Source organism: Papio anubis, chromosome 5, assembly GCF_008728515.1.
Source record: "Papio anubis isolate 15944 chromosome 5, Panubis1.0, whole genome shotgun sequence".
In the NCBI taxonomy this organism is placed as follows: domain Eukaryota; kingdom Metazoa; phylum Chordata; class Mammalia; order Primates; family Cercopithecidae; genus Papio; species Papio anubis.
This window is the reverse complement of record NC_044980.1, coordinates 117,433,060-117,447,768: the sequence shown is the minus strand read 5'-3', so window position 1 is coordinate 117,447,768 and position 14,709 is coordinate 117,433,060. Positions and strand designations below refer to the sequence as shown.

General features: G+C 39.4%; 1 protein-coding gene across 10 annotated transcripts in view; it reads left to right on the top strand.

Moving 5' to 3' along the window:
* ZNF608 (zinc finger protein 608) overlaps positions 1-14,709 on the top strand; it is a 135,603-nt gene that overhangs the window by 103,837 nt on the left and 17,057 nt on the right. For 5 of the 10 annotated variants that reach the window (XM_009208996.4, XM_009209004.4, XM_009208995.4 and 2 more), the window contains 4 exons: positions 1,705-2,122; positions 2,681-2,853; positions 4,956-5,109; positions 7,141-7,222. In XM_009208996.4, the coding sequence (XP_009207260.1) occupies positions 1,705-2,122; positions 2,681-2,853; positions 4,956-5,109; positions 7,141-7,222 (827 nt within the window). Of the gene's footprint in view, positions 1-1,704; positions 2,123-2,680; positions 2,854-4,955; positions 5,110-7,140; positions 7,575-8,460; positions 9,464-11,489; positions 11,629-14,709 lie in introns of those variants that run through there. The other 5 variants (XM_021939650.2, XM_021939652.2, XM_021939651.2 and 2 more) reach the window with 4 other exon arrangements.

Here is a 14,709-nt window from a genome sequence, read left to right as displayed (position 1 = left end):
TTTTTCCTGAGACGGAGTCTCGCTCTGTGGCCCAAGCTGGAGTGCAGTGGCGTGATCTTGGCTCACTGCAACCTCCGCCTCCCGGGTTCAAGCGATTCTCCTGCCTCAGCCTTCTGAGTAGCTGGAACTACAAGCATGTGCCACCACCCCCGGCTAATTTTTTGTATTTTTTTAGTACAGATGGGATTTCACCATGTTAGCCAGGATGGTCTCGATCTCCTGACCTCGTGATCCGCCCACGCTGGCCTCTCAAAGTGCTGGGATTATAGGCGTGAGCCACCGTGCCTGGCGAAGATCCCTTAATTTCTTAGTCTAAGGCGAGGGCATTCCACAATGGGGCTGCTGAATTCCCTTCTAACTCTGAGATTCTGAGTCTCATCTCTAAAATATTTATTTTCCATTTTCAAATTTCTACTAGCATCTTCTTGGAAGATAATAATAACTGGGTCCCTGAATTCACATTTCCCATTAATCTTTTTAATAGAATTCGGGGCCCAAATTTCTTTCACTTGTGGTCAGAGATGCCTAGATTTCAGCCTTACTCTCTATGTTGAGTACCCCAAAACTCAGAGCTCAGTGCTGAATGTTTGTGAGGAGGGTGAGGAGGTTTGGGTGGCGGGCCTCAACAGCTGTCCCAGAGCCCCAGGGGTCAGTCAGCTTGAGAACACCTGAAAATTGGTCACCATGAAACCACAAATGTACTGGCACCTTCTGTCATGGTTCAGACATCCTGACCCACTGCAACCCTGTGAACATTAATTCTGGTATTTCCCAGCACTGCAAACCCCCACTCCCACCCTCACCCCCATGCTTAGATACTCCCTGGTGCATTAGAGCAAGAACCACCAGCCCCCACCACTGCCACCCACACACACATTTACTTAGGCACAACTTTGCATGTTCTCTGAGAACCTGAATCCCCAGTGGGTTTCTATCATGAATGGGATGGGGATCACAAAGGCCATTTAGGATTCTCAGTTTCCCCACTTCCAGAGGCAAAAATCAGGCTGTCACTTCACAGGGATACAGAAGAATGATATAATTTTGGGGGTTTTATAGATGGCTTTGTTTTCCAATACAGAAGCCATAATGTGTGCTATTACTTTGAAATTTGTTTTGATTAAGATGTTAGCACGTAATGAGAAGTGAGCCAATATATTAAGCCTCAGCTGCAGTAGATGAGGAAAATGTATTCGGAAACCAAGAGTTTTTCCTCCTAAGTGATGTTAATAGCTATAGCAATTACTTAAATTTACTATTATTAGCTTGAGTTGGAGTTTTTAACATTCTTTTTTACCTGTGCGAGATATTAAAAGGCAAATGAAGGTAGAATTAAATATGTCTGAGGATATTATTTAGTGTTGAGGAATGACATTAAGGGCCCAGCTCTGAATTTCAGCAGACCCGAGTTGGAAGCCCAGCTCCACGACTGGGCAGCAGCATGACCTTGACGTTGCTTTGAACTTTAAACACTTGGTTTTGTCTTCTGTACAAGGGATCAATAATAACGCCTATCTGGGACATTATTACTTTGTAAGAGAAGGAGGTAAAACAATTAGCACAGTGTCTAGCACAGAAATAAATGTCAACTTAGTATTAAAATTAAGAGTACTAGTCCTGTCATGATTATTAACAAGCTTTCTTTAAAATTGAAATTTTAAAACAAATCTGTTGGGTTTTTTTCTTTAAAAAAAAAAAAATCAGGATCCAGATTCAAGAACATGGCATCATTATGTATACCAGCCCAAATATCTGGATCAGCAAAAGTCAGAAGAACTTGATAGAGAGAAGAAATTAAAAGAGGATAGTCCAAGGAAAACTCCTAATAAAGAGAGTGGTGTGCCCAGCCTTCCTGTATCATTAACGAGCATTAAAGAGGAGCCCAAAGAGGCCAAGCGTCCTGATTCTCAATCAATGGAGGAGAGCAAGCTGAAAAATGATGATCGAAAGACTCCTGTGAACTGGAAGGACTCTCGGGGAACAAGAGTGGCTGTCTCTTCACCCATGAGTCAGCATCAGTCATACATACAGTACTTGCATGCTTATCCTTACCCACAGATGTACGACCCCAGCCATCCTGCATACCGGGCTGTTTCTCCCGTCCTAATGCACAGTTATCCTGGTACGTGTTGTCGGTTCTGACTATATTGGAGGGAAGAGGCGATGTTCAAATATTAGCTGTTAAAAACTCAAATTAGAAGCTTCAAGAGTGACATTTGTTTTGCTTGTTTTTATGCTGTTTAAAGTCCCAAAGATAAAACTGATTTAATATAAGTTTTTTAAATGAAATGTCAGGAATCCTTAGCTATAGTTTCCATAGTCTCTGATGGTCTGCTATAGCTGTTAGGCTGACAGATACTTTATTGCCTATAAAAATATTCTAAGCACTTACTGTCATAATCATTATAGTTACTATTCCTTTCACTTAAGCAGACACGTAAATGTATGAAATGGCTGTAAGCTCAATTCTGTTTATAACCTCCCTTCATCAGGATGAATTAACTGGGAGAAGAAAACTGCAGAAGCTAGATACAATTTAATGATGATGTAGCCCATTGTTAATGTAACCCCCTATTTTAAGATCTCTTTGACTCTTATTCCAAATTCATGTAACCCAAGTTATTTTTTTTTTTAAAGATATAGCCTGTAACTTGATGTGGCATTTGTTTTTTATCTGCAGGGGCCTATCTCTCTCCAGGATTTCATTATCCTGTTTATGGGAAGATGTCAGGGAGAGAAGAGACAGAGAAAGTCAATACCAGCCCTAGCATCAACACGAAAACAACCACTGAATCTAAAGCACTGGATTTGCTCCAGCAGCATGCTAACCAATACCGCAGCAAGTCTCCTGCTGTAAGCCTCCTTTTGTTGTTATTTAAAAGTACTGTGTTTTGGGGAGAAAGGGGAACAAGCTACAGAACAGTCTTGAAATATAAATGGTTTCGGAACCCAGCTGTGATTTCAGGATGCTGTTTTATCCTAATACATAAAGAATGGAGCGTTCAAAAGTAAGATGCTTTCACACATGAGAGAAAATTGTTAAAGCATGTATGGCAGTAGCTAGCTTTTCTGTTGCGAAATCTAGTATCCCTTGCTTACCCAGGAGGATGGTTGTTAGGTGGGAATTTAAATTCATAGGAACCAACTTTTGGTGTAAAATGTGTTTGATAAGGCATTGAGGAATTAGGTAACAGAGGAGTCTATTTTATATAATTTTTGTAAGTAAGCAGGTCAGAGGCTACAAACTGTTGACCTTTTGGGCAAATCAAGCTTTTCAAAAAGTGTTTTCTTGCGGGACAGCTTTTAAAAATCAGATATTTTACATACAAATTCAGATGACCTCTTTCTCTTAAGACAATAGAAAATCTGGGCTGGGAGTGAGCTACCGCCTGTAATCCCAGCACTTTGGGAGGCCGAGGCGGGCAGATCACTTGAGGTCAGGAATTCGAGACCAGCCTGGCCAATATGGTGAAACTCCATCTCTACTAAAAATACAAAAAGTAGCCTGGTGGTGGTGGGCACCTCTAATCGAAGGTACTCAGGAGGCTGAGGCAGGAGACTCACTTGAGCCCGGGAGGCGGAGGTTGCAGTAAGCAGAGATTGTGCCACTGCACTCTAGCCTGGGTGACAGAGCAAGGCTCTGTCTCAAAAAAAAAAAAAAAAAGACAATAGAAAATCTTGTTCAAAATCACATGGCAGTAACTGATGGGAGCCAGTAGCCCCATCTGGGCAGTCTGTCCTGCTCCTCATCAATGTGCATGGATGTAAATAGAAGCTCCCCAACCTGCATCGCTTGTCTTTGTTGTTAGCTTGACTTCTGGAGAGATTTGAGGTTTCTCCTACTTGAATTGACCCTCCATATTCACATCACCAGTGTTCATGGTTGGAGGTTCATCACGAGCAAAGCTGAGTGCCCATGACATGTAATAAGGCACAGATTTGAGCCTTGCACAGTGTGAGGCTCATTTCCAAGAGTAAGTCATGTGGCTTAGGGGTGAGAGCTGTGTCTGCTGTTTTCTGGCCTTAACTCTTTGTCATGTCCCTTTAACTCTGCTGAATAATACAAATATTTGTCTGTGAAAGATGACTGTTCCCCAAAAAAGGTGACTGCTGTAGTCCTAGAGACTGTTGTGAAGAGAGACTAAACAAAAATAGGATAGTGCTTGGCTAGGAAAGAGTTTAAAGTAAATTAAAATAATAGTATCTGCAATGTGTATGAGTCTACCAGAAACTCTATAGAGAAACTAGAAAAGGTGATTTCGGAATCTTTCTGAGACCTTCTTGTTAGTACAAGGATTTCTTTTAAGTGAGAAGGATAACTTTAGTTAAAGGGTGGTTAGGTTCTAAAGGTAGAAAGTCATAGGAAATAAACCATCATTACCCCAGACTATGGTTTGGGGAGATGGGAGCTTCTCTGTGAGAGTTCAAAAATTGAGAGCTTCAAAATGTGGGTGTAGGACAGTGATTTCTTGTGCTTTATATTGGCATATAACTTTAGGGCATGTTTTTTCAGTAGAACAAAATGTATACAGACACGTTTAAAATTGTGAGATAGGTTCTCTCCATAAAATACAAGTGTAATTAGAAAACTTGACCTTAAAGATATCTCCAAAACTACTTATTTTCTAAAAGTTGTTTATGGGAAGCAATTGGGTACATTCTTAACCTGCAATTATGAATGAATATAGAGAGAAGTCCTCTTATTTCCGTCATTTCAGGAAAACATTGGTGTCACTCGGTTTATTTTGGGTGGAGCAGTTCTTTTTGTGTTGGCTTAATTCCAACGGAAACTAATGCATGTTTTTTTGAAATTCTCTTTAGTTACTAAAGATTGTATCTTTATATTTACTTTTTAAACATTAACACAATATTGTCAAAGGGACAAAGGTGGTTTAGTACTCTTATAAGTTGATTTTCAGAGCGTGAAGGGGGAAAATTTCTCTTTTTTGTTGCAGCCTGTGGAAAAGGCTACAGCTGAGCGGGAACGGGAGGCGGAAAGGGAAAGGGATCGCCACTCCCCCTTCGGCCAGCGGCACCTGCACACGCATCACCACACCCACGTTGGCATGGGTTACCCGCTAATCCCGGGTCAATATGACCCTTTTCAAGGTCAGCAGCTCTGTCATTATTGTGTCTTTGTCCATTCTGCTTTGGAAAACAGTTGCTAAAATTGCATTTCACATCTTAAAAATATTGAGCTTTGAGTTCACATTAGCTCTCAGGAGGGTTTTTAACACTTATTTCCTAGTGACACAGCTAAGGCTATTCCCTCATCTTTGTATTCTATTGAGACATGAAATGGCTACCACTTAATAATTGTCACCAGTTGATGTTATCGGTGGCTTACTGTTATCTCACAGACTGAGGGTGGTGGCCAGTGTCTGGGGCACTGAATATAACAATCAGAAGATCAGATATCTACTTCAGGGAAATTGTAGAAAAAGGGAGGGATGGTGGGAGGCTTTGGTGAAATTACTTGTTCTGATTTCTGCATGCCTTTTAAGTTGCTCTTTTCCCATGGAAATCATGGGAGTAATGTGATCAGGTTTAACACTTTGATAACCTCATTCAAGGGTTCTTCACAGCCCTTCACTGCTGCGACTTCACTAAATGGGAGAATTGAGAAAGAGAAACATGTTTTAAGCCATAGGATTGATATCAGGGAATCTTCACCTTGTGGTTCATTAGTTGAGCATGTATTATTTGTCCCATCTTTGTCATCTCATAGGGGCTGGGTGATGGCACCATCTTTACAATTTGCTAGAATACCCCAGATTGCATGGCTTTAAACAACAGGAATTTATTTTCTCACAGTTCTGGAGGCTGGAAGTTCAAGATCAGGGTTCCAGCACAGCCAGCCTCTGCTGAGGCCTGTCTTCCTGGTTTGTGTGCAGCTGCTGTCCTGCTGTGTGCTCATATGACCTCTTCTTTGTGCATGAGCTGGTGGGTGGGGAAGAGGCAGGGGGAGCCCTCGTGTGCTTTCTTATAAGGACACTAATCCTGCCCTATTAGGGTCCCACCCATATGACCTCATTTAACCTTAATTACCCCCTTATAAGCCCCATCTCCGAATCTAATCACACTGTGGATTAGAGCTTCAACATTTTGAGGAGACATAAGTTAGTCTATTGCACTTGCCAAGTTGCCTCTTATGCTGCTGTGTGAATAGAAAGTAAGATAATATGTTTGAAAGTGTTTCCAAAACTGAGAAGTGATATACAAATGTGAAGGGGTCATTTTTATTTATTCAAGTCTTTTTAGTTGGTGTCAACTAATAGTGTTTAAAGAGAGCTTTTCTATTTCTTAAACAATTTGTATTGAGTGTGGTAAGTACTTGGAAGAGAAAGGTTTTATTTCTAGTCTAACACATTATACCTATATGTAAATAAAGTATAGATGAGAAGAAAATAATTATCTCTTTTAAGATAATATTATTGTTATTGTACTGTCTTAAGTTACCTCTGGGAAAAGAAAATATATCCAAATAAAAGACATAGAAAGAGACAGTTATCTTCCCTAGGTTTGCATTTGTTTACTCTATTTTTCCCCAGGACTGTCTTCTATAGAATTTAAAAGAATTCTCTGTTAGGCAACATCATGCCATTTGGAGCTATTAAGTCTCTGACTGCTACCTTCATCTTGCAGGGTGAAAGTGAAGAGCATTTCTAAGTTTGATTTACTGATTCTGTGTATCTTATGGGACGCATTGTGTTCAGTCACTGGGGAAAATGTTAAAGTGATAACAATTATTATGGAAGTATTGTATTCTAGGCAAATAGCATGCCGCTTCTGTAATTCACTGTGACTTTTGATTCCTGTTGTTACCTGGCATCTATTATTTCTCTTGAGCTTCCTATTCAGGAATGCATGCAAACCATTTAGCACCATGCAGAGCTGGAGAGATGGAATGCTGTATCTCCTTCGAATAGCTATTAAGAAAACTGCAGAGTATTCAAGAAAGGATAGATAGCGGATAGACCACATGGTTTGTACCGTGTCCTTGCTGCATGAAAGAGTTCATGTGTGTGTTCAGGAGAGGACACCGTGCTGCTACTGGGTCTGTGGCCCTTCCCCACCGGGCCTGTATCTACTCTTATCCTTCTAAAGATCACAGACACTCTACATTTTTTTCCCCATTAGGCTTGACCTCTGCTGCCCTTGTTGCCTCACAGCAGGTGGCTGCCCAGGCATCTGCATCTGGAATGTTTCCTGGACAAAGAAGGTAAATATCCTCTACATTTTTAATTAGTTCTAGATAGAAATATCTTAATGGTTGGGAGGAAGCAAGTACAGGATTTTTAGACCAAAAACTGAACTCCTTGGGTTTTATATCCTTGTAATGAATGTGTTTGTTTATGCCAGTGTAAGTTGCTTCACATGCAACTTAAATTCCACGAACCCCATTCTGTAAGGGTTACGTAGATTAGTAATTAACTGATTAGTTTTTTAGGCAGTTGAAATTTTCTTGGGTTATCCTTACAACATTGCTAAAATAATTCACCATGACTCCCTTTGTTTTATTATGTTTAAAGATAAAGTCGCAAATGGAGACATTTATTTTCATAATACTAAAGGTAATGTTTGTTCTTTGATATTTTAAATTATTCCCTAAGTTTTAAGAAGGAAAATGATTTAAAGGAATTAAATTATTAGTATTATAAAATTAATATTTTTCACAATGCATATCATTACTTTGTGTTTATTCACTTTCTCTGGAATTGAATTCTACATTTGAATGAAATTAAAATAAGTCTTATTAGTCTTATGGTTTTCAGGCTTACAGTCACAAATGTTGACAGAGGCTGGGCGTGATGACCCATGCCTGTAGTCCCAGCACTTTGGGAGGCTAAGGCGGGTGGATCACCTGAGGTCAGGAGTTCCAGACCAGCCTGGCCAACATGGTGAAACCCCGTCTCTACTAAAAATACAAAAATTAGCTGGGCGTGGTGGCGTGTGCCTGTAATTCCAGCTACTAGGGAGGCTGAGGCATGAGAATTGCTGGAACCCAGGAGGCGGAGGTTGCAGTGAGCCGAGATTGCACCATTGCACTCCAGCCTGGGTGATGGAGTGAGACTCTGTCTCAAAATTAAAAAAAAAAAAAAAAACCGTTGGCTGGGCACGGTGGCTCATGCCTGTAATTCCAGCACTTTGGGAGGCCGAGGCGGGCGGATCACCTGAGGTCGGGAGCTCGAGACCAGCCTGGCCAACATGGAGAAACCCCCTCTCTACTAAAAACACAAAATTAGCCAGGCGTGGTGGCACATGCCTGTAATCCCAGCCACTTGGGAGGCTGAGGCAGGAGAATCGCTTGAACCCAGGAGGCGGAGGTTGCCGTGAGCCGAGATCGAGCCATTGCACTCCAGCCTGGGCAACAAGAGCAAACTCCGACTCAAAAAACAAACAAACAAACAAACAAAGTGTTGATAGAATCGTGTGCTAAGGTTTGCTTTTCTTTTGCAGAGAATAACAAGATTGGAAATGTACATTGTCATGTGACTGGATCACATGGGGAAGCGCTTTATACAGACATCAGTTCCATGGTGTTAATTTGAAATGCCTTAATGGCAGGCAAAAACCAGTCATTTCATTTTTGTAAATTACAGATTTTATCACAGAGTAACAAATGTTGCTGTAATTAAACTTCTGTTTTATATATATATACGTATACATATCTGTATATATACATATATATATATATAAAAATATAAATATATTCTTTACTTTTTGTATCAGTAACCAGGCTCGCACACACAGGGTCTGCTGCCACGTCGCAAACCACTCAGTAAAGGAAATTAAAAATGTATTTGTCATGTTGAAAAGTGTTAGCCACAAAAGGCTACTTACTTTCTTTTCCTTTTCCTTTAAAATTGTAAATAAATAATGTTATGTATCAGTGTGCCTGAACCTTGCATATCCTTCACATATTTCCCATAAGCCCCTCAGAAAGGCTAACTGTGATGATGACACTTTGGTACAATTTAGATGTCTATTTGGTGGCTCCTGTTAAAGACGCATCAGTGTAAAATGTTCCTGTAGTCACTGTTTGTACTTGTGTATTGTGGAAAAAGTACTTTTGGAAGGCATGGGGTTGCCAGTACCACAAAAACTGTGTTGTACATAATGTAAAGATTAAAATGGGGAAATAATGAGCATCTGTGAATAATGAGGTGTCATTTTTTGATAATCTTGAATGGCAAATAACCCAATAGCCTGCGTACCAGAGACATCTGTGATTGTTCTATTACTTGAATAGTTCTACAGTCTTTTTTTTTTTTTTTTTTTTTAATGTTTACAATTATCCAGTTTTAGAGGAGAGAGACTTTAACGCCATTGCCTGGTTACTTGTTTTATGCTGTAATCTAGTTTATTTTATGTAAAATGTATATTGAATGCTTTCCTTTTTTATACCTGCCTTAAATAATTTGGCAATCAGAATTAAAAAGTTTTTTTTTTTTAAATAATGGCTTCTTGTCTGTCTCATGTTATTTTCTGCCTGATAGTCATTCTAATTTTCAAGAAAGGGTTTCTTAATATTATTAATATCCAATGCATAAGATACAGTAAACAGATATTAACTTTTCTTATAGGATACATAAGTATAACAACCAAATAGTGTATTTAATTTGGTGAATGTATTCCCATTTACAGGGTATTTACCCTAAACATGGAGTACGATATCACTGGAAATTAGTAGATACAGGTTTCTGTGGTATGGAATGATACTTCAAAGATGCAAATGTTATGACATGTGGATAATACGGAAAATATGTAAAAAGTCATTTAGTTAGTTAGCTGTCATTACATTGATTTACTAGAATATTTTATGCCAAATTTTAACTGCCTCTTCTCTCCCTTCTTTGCTTTGAATAAACACTTACTGAGTGCCTGCTTTATCCCAAGCACTGCCCCGGGTTCTGGCATACTGCAGTAAATAAAGCAGACACAAATTCCTGTCTTCATGGAGCTTTCATTTTTTGGTGGTGGGATAAACATATCATAAAATATCTGGTATATAAAGCATGTTAGATGGTTGATGAATGCAATGAAGAGAAACGAAGCATGGGAGTGGGGCATAGTGAATGTGTGCTGGAGTTTGTAACTGTAAACAGAGTGGCCACTAAAGAGATGAGGGAGGGATCCATGCAGACATCTGGGGGAACATCACTGCAGTGACGTGGAAAAGCAAGTACTGAAGCCCCAAGGTGGGAGTGTGCGTTGTATGTTTGGACTGGTTGATTTCAGTGCTTCATTCCAGCTGTAAGTTTTTATTATTTTACTGTAATTGCTAATGACAGTGCTACCACGTGGTTTACTAAAAAGTTCTTTAAGCTGACAGAATTTGTCTTGGTGTAATTTGGTTAGTTCTACCTAGAGGCCTTTGCGTCGCAAATGAATAGAATTTTGCAATCAAAAAGAAATGTTTCCCTTGATTTTGAAAGACCACCTTAACGTGTTGCCTTTGCTGCTTGACTTACATGTCTAGTCTATGTTCTTAATGGAGTTCAGGAGGAAGATACTTTTCTGTTAGTTCTCAGTTTTTCTTTTGAATTTCATCCAAGTTGTCATTTATAAGAACATTGTTTATGGTGTTTAATCCTACACATAAGAGTATTTCACATATTTTTCATCATTTTTAAGCTATCAAAGCTTTCTCATTTTTATACGACATCTTGATTCTCCTTGAAGACTTGAGGTAATTTTCTTATACCAGTTAAGCAAGTATGTTTTCTCTGTTCAGAATATAGTTGGCATCTGTTGGTTGCCTACATGCTGATTCAGTTCTTGACCAACCCCTTAACTGTCAAAGCACAGAAGCAGAACTAAGGTCAACTTATATCTTCACCCGCTGAATTTTCATGTTCTTGTTGGTAGCTGGGTGATACTCTGGACTCCTGATGATTTTCTTGCTCTTAATAATATATATGGAAGTCAATCTTCCCTTTCAGTTGCAAAATGACTAGATGTATGTTTATTACATACCAGGCTTTTTAAAATCACTTCTAATTAGGTGGTTAAGTAAATAGGTTATAAATAGCTGCATTGGACCATGTTTAACTCTGCTACTGTAATAAACAGGAATGCTGATAAATACAAAGAGATATATGACCAAAAGCACATTGCAATTTGAATAGGCTCTTCCCCTAGGCTTTTACTGGAACATTATTCATGACTGGTTTACATTAATCACTAAATGAAGTTTTGTTTCTTCCTCTTACTGTTACAGTGTTGTCTTTACTGATGGCAATATGAATTGCCAAAGGCCAGGGCTTATTTATATTATGTGTGCCATTTCTCTGGCTGAGTATATAGTCAGTACCGAATGGTAAATTAAAGAGTCCCAAAAGACAAGCATACTTGGCTCCATTATATTACTATGATGAATCTGCCATTAATACGTTCTAATTGTTTTACTTTTATAGACATAAAATCAGTCCCTTTAGTGACTAATAATAGGGTTTATTGATTTTACTAAACATTACTCATTCCAGGCCTGCTCATATCAGCTTGTCCTGAACATATGCAAAAAGCCTGCAGTGCTGACACAGTGCAAATTAACTTCATGGAGAAATGGGAGTGAAGAGTTGTTTACAGCTGTGGTCCCGTTGAATACAGAATATTAAAAACCAGGTAATAGGCTCCGTATAGAACCATTCATTCCTAGATTACAATCTCAGATGGCTTTTTCATGGAAACTTGCCATTGCTGTTCAGCCCAGGTCATTAACACTTGCAGAGTAAAAAGTGTGGCCTTATACATTCACACTGGCTGTGACCCTGATTTAGTGTGGTTTCAGCCCAAGGGTCTGTGAGTAACCAGAATGAATGGCTCTGATTGATGCAGGATAAAAACAGCAGTTTAAATGATAATTACTGGTCATTTCATTCCTTCCCTGACTCTGAAAAAGAGACAAGACAGACAAAGCCATTTATTATTGTTTTTGTCACTAACCACAGTCATCCATTCCCTGCTTCTTGCAGTAGCCTGAGTCATAAATGTTGTTTACTTTCAGTTAACTTTAGAAGAGAAAACAAAGCAAAGCCCCCAGTCTGACTTTTCATTTTTCTTGACAAAATCACTCTTTTAAGCAAGGGGTGAGTTCTCAACCTTGGCACTATTGACATAGGAGACCAGATAATTCTTTACTGTTCTGTGCATTGTAGTATATTTAGCAGTACCCCTGACCTCTACTCTGGAGATGCTAGTAGCAACCTCCCCAACAAATCGTGACAACCAACAGGTCGTATGAAATTTAGAACTCATGCCTAGGCCCTGCCCCACAGGTAGAGTGCTGAGTTCTATTGTTCTTTGTTGCTTTTAGAGATAGGAAAACCATCGATGGTTCCTTGTAACTAGAATGTAAATAGAATGGGGATACTCATTCGACCAATGTGGATAAAGTTGGACCAGACCTCCACCTCGTTAAAAAGAATTGGATGACCCAGATTTTAACATCATAATCAGTAGTTCTTTTAGGTTGAAGATGAATTCAATTTTAAAACCACATCTGAGGGCCAGATTCATTTCACAGCATGTCAATTAGCAACGCTAGCCCACTAAAAATACATATTATTTTTTCTGGAATGAAGACTGTCTGTGGAAAACCTGGAAAAAATGGATAAATCTTAATTGAGCTGCTGGAATGGAACTCAGATTTTCTTCACACAGGTAGAGGCGTTTCTTTCATATACAGGAACAAACTTTGAGAGATTCTCACATACACTATACATTTCAGTGAAGTTTTTTTTTTTTTTTTTTTTTTCCACTTAGACATTTGAAAATAAAATGAAAGGAAACATCAAAATCTGCAATATGGAGAAAGTTAAAGTGTCCAGGGCTATCAAGAGCACATGGCACGATAACACCCATGGACAAGTCTAGGTTTAGGTCTGATCAGACTGGCCTGACCCTTGGCCAGCTGTTGTCATGTCCCTGTCGGTAATACCTGGAATGGCAAGTAGTACAATGGAACAAAGCTTCTTTCCTGTGTCCATAACAGACGTGGCTAATCATTGCAGTGTTCTCTCCACCTGAATGTGTGTGAGACCTCTTAACTTCCTCAGTACAGCTTTCCCAGTAGCCCCTAAAAAACAGACCAAAGTTGACATGCAACACGAAGGCTGTTGGCCACCTCTGCAAGAAACTAAATTCTTATGGAACTAAATCATGACCCCTAGAACTTTCAAGGGTGTCACCCTCACACCCCCCAATTTCAGGCAAGGAGACTTAACATGGCACTATTCCTCCTTTCAACTATTGGAAACTTTGGAAGTTATTTATTTACCTTCAGTGTTTCAACCAACCGTGATTTCTTTAGTCAGAAAAGTTGGGGAATGAGAATTGTTACTTATTGACCCAAATTTCTACTGATTTATGGAAGTGTTATTTTTTTCTCTTTTACTTTCATACTATCATCACGTCTTCTTTGGCTCTCCTGCCACCCTCTTATAATGATCTTTGGTTAGATAGAGTCCATCCAGATCATCCAGTATCATCTCCTTGTCTCAACGTCACCCAATTAGCAATTTTATTTCCATCTACAATCTTAATTCCACTTTGCCATATAACAACAGAATCACAGATTCTGGGGATTAGGACATGGACATCTTTGGGGGCTACCACTCTGCCTGCCACACCACCCAACACAAATTCCTTTCTGCCTGGGCAGTATTATTAACACAATAATAATAGTATAATAGTTCTACTGTATAATATAAAATATTACAACTGGTATAATGACCATCATCAAAATTATAGTATATTTGCTTTGCAGTTCACATGTGACAACTCATTTAGTTCTCATAGCCACCCAAATACTATTCCCATTTTAGAGCTGGAAGAACTGAGGCACCAAGCTAAAGTAATTTGCCCAAGTTCACACCACTATGTGAGTGACAGGACCGTAACCACTATGCTATACTGCTTCAGAGAAGGGATAATACACTCCCTAGGGAATCGACAAGATTTTCCTTTGCTAAAGTGCTTATTTCAGAGGGGCAAATAACGGTGTGTCTCTCCAGGCTGCTATGAGACAAAGCCCCTGTGCAGCCTCTGCTGGAGCCAGGTGTCAGACCCTTGTTAAACTCCACATTTGAGGCCCAGGATCCTGAGAGCCTAGTGGCTCTTCAGTGCATTGCTGGCAGAAGTTGCTGAAAGGGTTACCTTTTTTTGTTTTCTCATTGTCATGGTGGCCCTTGCTTTTTCAATACTCTACCATATGTATCTGATGACTAGAAGCTCAGAATACAGGAGCTGGGCTTCATGGGAACTGGTGCTTGGGTGTCAGAGGCTGGTGGGAAGGCTGATACTTTTGTGATTCTGGCAGAGACTATCATGGGCTCCTACAAAGGGTCATTCCAACGTTCTGACAAAGGGCCCCAAATTTGTACTTGTAATTATCTACAAATGATGTCATTCTTACTGTCTCGGGGGATTTTTGAAAATATTAGAAAGAAGGATGTTCAAACCTCAGCTGTAACTCTTTAAACATCTTCCCCTAACCAGATCCTTCTCCAGTGTATTTTGTGTGTACTGGGGGACAAGAGAATATGTGAAACTACTTGCAAGATGTAAACATTTAAATTATAATTTCTGCAGTATTATATTGAAATTGCTTCTTTATTTCCATATGGTGAGAACCTCAAAAAATGAATGCCTAGATTTTTCTTGGCTTTTGTGAGGACTTTGCTCTAAATAGTATGTATTGGGGCA